Consider the following 9,250-nt stretch of genomic DNA (forward strand, 5'->3'; position numbering starts at 1 on the left):
TTCATGTAGGAGGGGGGGGGGTTGCTGGCTGCTGCGTCTGGAGAACAGCAGCTGAGTGGGCGGACAAAGTCCCCCGACCCCTCAAACCCACGGTCTCTGGAGGGACGGATCGAGGTTTCGCTTGCACCGGCAGCAGAAAAAGCTTGAAAACCACAAGCAAAAAAAAAAAATGCAAATGATGTTTATCTGCGATCAGTTCCACAGTCTTACACATTTGCCTACTTTTAGATATGAAACCCCCTGCGAAAAGAGAAACATTTCAGCAACCAAAGAGGGTAAAGGCTAATGAGTAGAGTATTATTCTAGTATGAGTAGAGAGGAGTCAGAAGTACTCACGTTCTCTAACAGATACTTGTATGAAAAATTGGTAACACTGTGTTTGCATAAGACTGACATGACAGTAACATAAACATGACATAACATGGAGTCTTTATGAATGTCTATGACTGTTGTCATGTAGGTGAATGAAATTCTTATGCAAAGTTGCTCAAAAAATTGCATTGAAAGTTCATTAAAAGTGCCAACTTTGCATTAAAGTGTCATTATTTGCTGAATGACACTTCATGACAACAGTCGTTCATAAAGACTCCTTCATATTCATAACAGGTGTTATGTCATGTTTACGTTTCTGCCATGTCGGTCTATAATCTATAAGTAAACTTACCTTACCTAAAAGTAATTTTTACCTTCAAAAATATAAAATGACTTTTGATCAGTCTGAAATACTTAAAAAGTTTTAGTCATACAAAAAACTTTTTTTTTCTTGCTGACAGGCATTGTGTTGGTCGAGAAATCTAAAAAGATACCGATACGTTTTTTCTTCCAACCAACCAATGGAAGGATTTTTTAAAATAAGGTTACTGATGGGGAAAGTGTTACGTCTCTGAATGTGCTCCTCTGTTGTTTGTGATGTTACTCAGGTGAAAGTCTCCATGCATGCTGTTTTCCTCAGACAATATAATGCACTTGTGCAAGCCACAGATATTCTTTTCACCATGGAAGTAACAAGGCATATGTGACATGACAATAAGGAGTAGAAAGTGTATATTTCTCTTAAAATACAGGGAGTAAAGGTAAAAAGTTCTCAGAAAGATAAATAAGCAAAGCACAGAAAATCTAGTGAAGTACTTTTACTGCTTCATCTCGTCCTAATCCCTGCTGGCTCATTTTATTCTCTTTTTCTCCAAAAAAGAGGAACTGAGACAATGTTGGGCTCAGTTCCTCGGATATAAATTGGCTGTAATCGTCCCGGGATGCAGACAGAAAAGTGGATCTGACTGGTGGTTTCGCTGAAGGCTGAGCGTCTCTGTTTCTGTGGAGATCACAGCTGAAGTTGGTAATGATCTGCACAGCTCTGGATGTTAAACCTTGAAGATAAAGTTAAACATTGGGGACAACTTTATTTTCGCTCGAATGATGAATTTGATTTCAAGTCTGAAAATCCTGGAGCCTTAAAAAACTGTTTCAAACATCCGTCCATCCTGTCTTTTCCTGACCTCCAGCGATGTGCTGCTGCTGATGATCAGATTGGAAACGGCCGTTAAGGTGAGCCAGCAAGGAAGTTTAGAAAGTTTTCTGAAATATTTCACAAAAGCATCACTTTCACCCTCGTTTGAGCAAGAGAGTTAAGAAATAAAAACTGAACGAAACGAACAAGTTAAAACTTTATTGCATCGCGTTTGAAACCAAAATACTAAATTCTATAATAATAATCTCTACAGATATGTGAGGGATTCCTGTTAGAAAAATATGAGTTTACCTAAAATGTTGGGATTCAGTGTCACACAAATAAAAGCGGGTTTGTTTCCTAGCTTTAAACGTTAGTCGGTTAAATTATCCGAGCTGTTTGTCTTCCTGGATCTTCTGCATGGTCTCAGTCATGAGCTGACAGGCCTGCTTGTGTTTAGGCCAGTGCTTCACCTGACACTGTCTGTAGGAAACAAACACAACACAGGGTAAAACTTACCAGCCAGAAAATCACACAAGCTTTTAATTACAAATAAAAACAAAAAGAGTGACATACATTTGTATTCAACTCCCCTGAGATAAACTAAATGAAACACAATTGGGGACCCATTTGAACAACTGGGTTTTAATTAGGGGTAACCCTAACCCTAACATTTGACATTTTTCAGGATTTTATTTCTGAAAGACATTTGAAACATATAATTTGCCTAACATGTAATTATTATGAATTACTGCAAAGCCTGTCGCAATAAATCAGTTAATGATAAATTAAAACAAGCTCAATAATTTCCATTGGTATGATTTGTCATTTTTCTATTTTCTGTCTTTCTACCAAAAATTGGATGACAAAAGTCTTCAGTCTGGTGCTTTGGTCTCAACTAGCCTTTATTTTGAAGGACAATCTAGTTTACAGAGACTTTATAGCTGTTTCTGTTTTAATTTAGTTTGGATATTTAAAATGTCTCCCAGTTCTAGTGTTAAATGTTCATTAGAAATTAATTATTATTATTATTATTACTATGGCATTACCATTATACAACTTTAAAATGGTCTCAAAACAACAATATTATCATTTATCGTAAAAACTTCTGGAACAATTTATCATCCAGCAACATTTGTTATTGTGTCATGACTAATTGCAGAAATTAAAAGCTCAGTAAAATACAACATTCTGTGATGTTTTTACACAAAATGTGTGTGAATATTCTTGCCAGGCAGTCTGCGTGTGGGCTGTGTCTCACCTGCTGCAGTACCACTCTCCCTGGCATCCAGAGCATCTTTTTGGAGCCTCCTTCCCGCAGCATCCACACTTTGGTTTCTCCGGGAGCAAACGCTCCATCACATCCAGGCTGTAAGTCTGCGCCAACCTTGGTGAAACATTTTGAAAGCAGTGGCTCATGAGCTGTTCCTGTGCGCACCTTGACCTCACAGTGTCTTCAGCGTTACCTCTGGGCCTGTCGCTGCAAGTCGCTGTCAGACGGGCTGAATGATTCTTTAACCTGATATTTAGCTATTCCTTTCCACTTCCCAGAATTCTCTCTGATAATCTGGTTCCACATCTCTGGGATCTAAACGTAAATAAAACCCAGAGGGTGAGCGTGCAGCAGCAGGGACGACGAGTGCATGTCTGAGCCAGTGACTACCTGCTCCAGAACCAGGTCTCTCTTTGGTGGGGCTGGATCTGTCACAGCCAAATGGGCCAGGAAGCGCTGGAGCTCAACCAGGTTCGGTAACTGATCGATCAGCACGTCTGTCAGGAAACGCCTGAGCTGTGAACAGCACAGCAGCAGCAGGAGTCAGGAGGAAAAAACATGCTTACGAGAGGATGCTTAAGGCTCTCTGGTTATATAATTACTGCTGCAGGAAGAGAAGCTAATAATAGGAGGAAACTGAGTAATAAACAACCTTTAGAGAACGAATCTGTGCTCTACAAGAGAAGGAGATCAGATAGGAGGTAATGAACAACAACCTGGAGCAGTGATACTTCCAAACCATTAACTTTGACCAAACCTGTGAAATTAGACACACAACTCCCTGAGAGTGAAGAAACAGGTAAAAAGCCACAGTGTTTGTTTGAGTGCAGACCTTTAGGAGTTGGTTCTTGTTGAAATTGTTGAAGTCGTATTTTCTTTGGCACTCCTCCTTCAGGATCAAACTGTAAAGCGCCAGCCAGACCTGGCCGTCAACTTTAGTCATCTTCACATGGTCCTCTGCAGGAATCCTCTGCCATTTGCCATTCTTGTACTTTTCTACTTGGCCTGCAGGGGGCAGCAGAGAGAACAAAGAGGCTTTCAAAAGTATTCACAATGTGGCAATAAATCGAATGGTAAATGAATATGAGCTCAATAATTTTCATTATTAGATAGATAAATGGTTCAATCAGTCTGTAAAGTGTTTAGAGGTCTGAAGGTGAGCTGTAGGATTTTATATCTTTCGTACAACAGAGGATAATATCTCTCTGCTCATCCGAGTTGCAGATGTTGTGATCCACCTTTGTTGCTCCGACTCCAGGGGCAGGACTCGACCAGCCGAACCAGCACACAGGGCATGTTGTGTGTGCAAAGCATACGGTTGATGACGCTGATGCTGGGAGGGAAAAGATGACATTTGTATTCTGCACCCCGCTTGTCATCTGTCACATGTTTAAAGTTTTCATTTTACTTTTAAAAATGGAGGCCAAGCACGTAGCTTTAAATCGTTTCCTACCTGTCGGTATGATCTGCGATGTAGCTCAGCACAGATATCGCTTTCAGGGAGATGTCAAACTCCAGTGCAGCACTCTGCATCTGCAGCTCCTTGGTTAGGTCAAAATAAAAGTCATGCAACTTCTACCCCTGTTTCAAAAAGTGCTGCAGTGAGGAAAAGCTGCAGAATGCAGGGAGAAGCATCTAATTTTACCTCTAGAGAGGATATCTGGTTCTGATGATCATGAGCAGCAGCAGCATGGGACTTGGTTGCTTCACTGGCCAGCAGGGTCAGTTTACGATGACAGTAATCCACCAAGTCAAGGAGAGAATCATCAGCTGCCTCACAGGAATCCTGAACAACCAGACACACAAAACACTGACTTCCTACAGGATTCACCCTGCACCAAAACACGGGGGAAGAAGCCGCTCTGGTCAGACTACAATATAGGTCAATACTGGAAGGAAACCTGTTGGAGGCTCTAAAAAGAGCCACAGTGGAAATGCTTTAGAATATATTCAGAAGGTAGAATGGCCCAGTCAAAGTCAGGACGTAAATCCAATTAAGAATCGGAGGAGAACAGCTGAAAATGTATGTTAACAACTGATAACAATATTCATCTTGAGCTGTTTCGTGAAGAACAATGGAGACGGATTATTGCCTCCAGATGTTCAAAGCTGGTTGAAACATTCATTTTAAGAATGTAGTTTCCTAAAATGAAGGTCTGCATGAACAAGATGCTAATAAGATGACAAAGATGGGTCTCTGTTTATGTTCATGTAAAACAGCTATTGGAACGTAAATTAAGAGTAAAAAAAATAGATTAATTTCAACAATAGGTGATTCAGAGAGACTGAATACAAAGACCAACTTTTCAGATTTTCATTAGCAATAAAAAGATGAAAACCAAACAGATGCATTTTCTTCCACTTTGACCATTACGCAATTTTTTGTGTTGGTTTGTCATACACAATCTCAATAAAATACAGTTTTAGTTCAGAGAATGCAGGGATTATAAATATTTGAGAACTTACGCACCTTATGAAACAATATTGTTTCAAGCAGGTTAATAATTGTGGCTTCATGGTGGATCTAAGAAAGACAAAAAGAGAAATAAACAAACTAGCATGAGAAGCTGATTGTAGATGTTGCACATCTTTAACTTACCACCATGTAAAGATGAAACGTGTTCTTAGGGTTGAAGTCCTGCAGCTGGCATAAGATGGGAAACACTTTCTGCTTCCACACCTCCACAAGGATCATCTCATGGACCAGAACTGGTATCTGCAGAGAGGGATTTATCATGCAGTAACATCGCTCTGCATTCACATGTTTGCACCTTAAGATGTGGAGGTCACCTTTCCAAAGGACACCAGGAGCTCCTTGACAAACTCATCATGCATGGCCGAAGCATTCAGGATGGCCTGCATGTTTAGCTTTTCAATAAACTCATGCTGTCTGAACCACCTGAGGAAAAGAAATGAGGACGTTTTATAAACAGCTGCAATGTGAGACCCTTTCTTAATCAAATCCATACATAAGGAATCAGTTCCAGCTTTTCATGCCATAAATGTAAAATGTATTCCCAGTGTAGCTGAGCTCTGCCTCAACTCAGCGTTCAGGAATTTCTTCCAGCTTGGCAGCAGCTGGGATGGTTCTTGAAAAGCGCGTTCAAAGAGAAATGAAGTACATAAAAACCTAGATTAACTCAACGGACTAAAAAATGAACCACATTAACAGGCTTTAAGCTGTAGATTTTAAACTGTGCCAGAAAGAATCGCTGACCAAAGGGTTTCTCTTACAGATAAATGAGCTTTTTGGGATTTTACAGCTGTGGGGAGGAAGTCGTTTCTTGCAGTTCGTTAGTTATTTGCATAATGTTGAAGGAACCTGCATGGCTGAAGTGCACAGAAAATAATGAATGCAAGTGTGTTTTCTTCAACATATCAGTTTATGTTACTATAAAGGATGTACAAATTTCACCTCTAATGACCACAACATATGGAATAATCCTCTACAGCTTCAATCTGATGCAGAAAAACAACATTTTAATGTTTAGCAAAACAATGGACATCATTGTTCATGTCTGCTGAAAATAATTAAATGTTTTTTTGTGTACTTTTCAATCCCGTCAATGACGTATTTTTATATTACAAACATGTCCTGCAAAAGTATTTACTATCATTGAATTGTTTCACATTTTGAAACAATTCAATGATAGTATATAAAAAAGGAAAACAAAGAAGTATGCAAACTCTGTAAAACTACTTTTTATTGATTACAGCCGTCTTTTGTAGCAAGTCTTCAGCTTTAGACATCTCGATAAGGAAAGCACCAATATGAAAATTTGAGCTTTCAACGTTGCTTCAGTTAAACTCCCAACAATCCTGCAGTGCATCACTGTCACATGACCAATCGCCTCCCCACGAAGCAAATGGCAACAAGCTGGAAATAAATATTGACTGTTAATCGGCTCAATTTTGTCAGACTGATAAAAAAAAAACAACTGTCAGCCAATACCGACATATCGTGATCTAGATCTAGACAATCTAGATAAATACATTTTTGCTCATTCTTTGCCGAGTAACTCCAGCTCAGTCAGGCTGAAAGAACAGCGTCCGTCAGATTTTGAGTTTGACTGATGCTTGAACTTTGCCAGGACATTTCAGATTTATCCAGACTTCAATTTGAAAATTGATTATACCCACTTAAAATTAACCCTTGGCAAATGACAAATTAATTTTTACAAGAATGACCTGTATTAATATTAAAGACAACCAATGCAAAAAGAATGGGAGAAAGAAACAAAAACATTTTATCCTGCTGTACATGTATGCACATAGGAGACATTAGTAAAACTTCCATTACAACAACAAATAAAAAAGGTAACAGGCTTAAATTTTAATACAATTGGTGTCGGAGTAAGACATTCACAAAAAAAATAAACAGCATTTTCAGACATCATTGAAAAACACCTCAAGATCTACAGAACTGGAGTATAAAAGTGAACATAGACACAGAAACTATAAAAAAAATAAATTGCAACCAAAAAAAGATTTGTTGGTTTTGTCTTTGCAACTAACCGATCAGAGGATATGACCCTTGGATCTTTGACATCTAGTGTAATTTGTCTTAAAGAAATTGAAAGTGCTCGTGGTTAAATAAACTCCAGACCAGGTGCGGAGCTATGAGGGAGGCAGGGGGGCGGCTGCCCCCCCGGCCCGGATGGGTGCCCATGGGGGCCCGGGCCTGGGGGTGCCAGGGAGGGAGGAATGGTTTCAAGTGGCTTTAATGTCTGATTATAGACGGAGGAAGTGCGCCCTCGCCTGTTCAGAAAGGTGTATGTAATGTTAAAGTTACTGTCCCTCAATGGAATATATAGCAGTCAGTCCCAGTGACTGTTTGACTCACGGTTTAGCCAATGTGCTTCCTGGGTAAAAATGAGACGAGAAACGCGGCCCAAACCGCACCCGCTCAACAGTTTCCAGCAGCGCAGGTGATACACGTGAGGGGCCCCCGGTCATTGGCCCCGCCCCCCGGCCCAACGCTGACTTGTTCTGCTAGTGCTCCAGACCGATAAAACACTGGTGTGTAATCTGAATGTGGTGTGTGCAAGCAGGGCTCCAGGTCCCCTTGTTTTTGCCCATCCTTCTCCAATTCTGCTGAGATGTTTAGTGTATGCGACTCGTTGGTTCCATTGTGTTTGCTCCCAATATTCTTCCCCTCATTTCTTTGTTCTTTTATCCGGGGTAGGAGTCACAAAGTACCAAACCTAAAAGGAAACAAAGAGAAAACCTCCTACAGCATTTAATCTTCCTAACCTGCTCAGTTTATGGTCCAAAAAAAATATTCCAAAACTTCTGCTCCTCACTGGCGCTTTCATGTTCTAAGCTGATGTATTGGCTAACTTGTCTTCGCGACTCTTGGAATATTTCAGCCAACCTCCCACCACAGCCTGGATTTCTGTATCAGTCAGTGTCTGATCCTTGGTTTTTTTGCACGGCCTCTGAAAAACAGACAAAAGTTGTTGTTTTTTATTTGGGAAGTGAGGGAGGAGAGTCAGTGCCTGGAGCTACTGGACACACAGGTGTAGTTGGAGAAAGTGGTGGAGGAGTTGGTAGCAGTGCTGGTCTTGGGAGATTTTTAATTTAAATCTGTGGCTTTCCTTGCCTTCACTCTCAGAATCAAGTAGATCCGAGTTCGCCTGCAACAAACAAGCGCTCCGTTAAAAAAAATCTGCACAAACTTCAGCGTGATTTATTTAAATGAGGCAAGTTTCTTGATGTCAAGTGTTTTTGAAGGAACACAAAGAAATTAAAATTCTAGGAAACCGTGAATCACTCCTTTTCTTTGTAGCCAACAATCCTGTTATTAGGCCTAAAGGTGCATGAGTGAAGTCACACTAATAAATCTTTTGAATACTTTTCCTGCAACGGATAATTACTGCCATACAGAAATGTACTTTCTTTCACCCCTACGCTGCTGAGCTTCTGCTTCAGTCAAGCGATATCTCTGTCTCGCCTTTAAGTAGTCATCTGACATGACATACAACAAAAGTAGTCACTACTTTAATCAAATTTATCAAAGCTAATATTCAAATAATGTAGCAATATGAATAGAAACACTTACACATGACCTGTGTGTTCATCTCCATCCTCCTCTTCATTATTTGTTCACAAATATTGACGCCATTTTGTGTACGCTTCTCACAGCCAGAAGAACCAGAATGACCCTTTCCGCATTTCCAAAATTAACATGGAGGTGGATCACAGAGTACGGTGGAGACTCTCAGTTGGTAACGGTGACCAGCAAAACATGAAACTACTTGCAGAGAGAGCTACCAAATTCAGTTATGAATGGCTCACGGTATTCATGAACACCAACAGGCTTTTGTTTGCCGCAAAACAAGCCTTGTAAGAAGGGCTTGTAAAGGGGAAGCTCCTCAATTAAGCATGATATACCTGCTTAATTGAGGTATACAGAAAGAAATACAGGAACCAATGACTTACAAAACAAGTAGATCCAACTGAGTTAAATGCAGAAAAGCTTGGAAAGTTGTCAAGCAGTCCACTGAATGGCAGTCTCATTTATATCCTTA

General features: G+C 40.1%; 1 protein-coding gene across 5 annotated transcripts in view; it reads right to left on the reverse strand.

The window, feature by feature from the left end:
* Positions 1-1,115: 1,115 nt before the first annotated feature.
* The window catches only part of zmynd10 (zinc finger, MYND-type containing 10), a 9,695-nt gene continuing 1,560 nt past the window's right edge, over positions 1,116-9,250 (reverse strand). The window contains exons 2-14 of one of the 5 annotated variants that reach the window (XM_008408652.2): positions 8,238-8,356; positions 7,974-8,158; positions 5,511-5,619; positions 5,320-5,436; positions 5,191-5,244; positions 4,366-4,506; positions 4,174-4,262; positions 3,959-4,053; positions 3,553-3,725; positions 3,111-3,236; positions 2,914-3,035; positions 2,709-2,834; positions 1,651-1,930 (exon numbers count right to left, since the gene is read on the reverse strand). In XM_008408652.2, the coding sequence (XP_008406874.1) occupies positions 1,834-1,930; positions 2,709-2,834; positions 2,914-3,035; positions 3,111-3,236; positions 3,553-3,725; positions 3,959-4,053; positions 4,174-4,262; positions 4,366-4,506; positions 5,191-5,244; positions 5,320-5,436; positions 5,511-5,619; positions 7,974-8,035 (1,311 nt within the window). In that variant the 5' untranslated portion in view covers positions 8,036-8,158; positions 8,238-8,356 and the 3' untranslated portion in view covers positions 1,651-1,833. Of the gene's footprint in view, positions 1,576-1,650; positions 1,931-2,708; positions 2,835-2,913; positions 3,036-3,110; positions 3,237-3,552; positions 3,726-3,958; positions 4,054-4,173; positions 4,263-4,365; positions 4,507-5,190; positions 5,245-5,319; positions 5,437-5,510; positions 5,620-7,973; positions 8,159-8,237; positions 8,357-9,250 lie in introns of those variants that run through there. The other 4 variants (XR_533673.2, XR_533672.2, XR_533675.2 and 1 more) reach the window with 4 other exon arrangements.

Source organism: Poecilia reticulata, linkage group LG5 (genome assembly GCF_000633615.1).
Source record: "Poecilia reticulata strain Guanapo linkage group LG5, Guppy_female_1.0+MT, whole genome shotgun sequence".
NCBI lineage: Eukaryota > Metazoa > Chordata > Actinopteri > Cyprinodontiformes > Poeciliidae > Poecilia > Poecilia reticulata.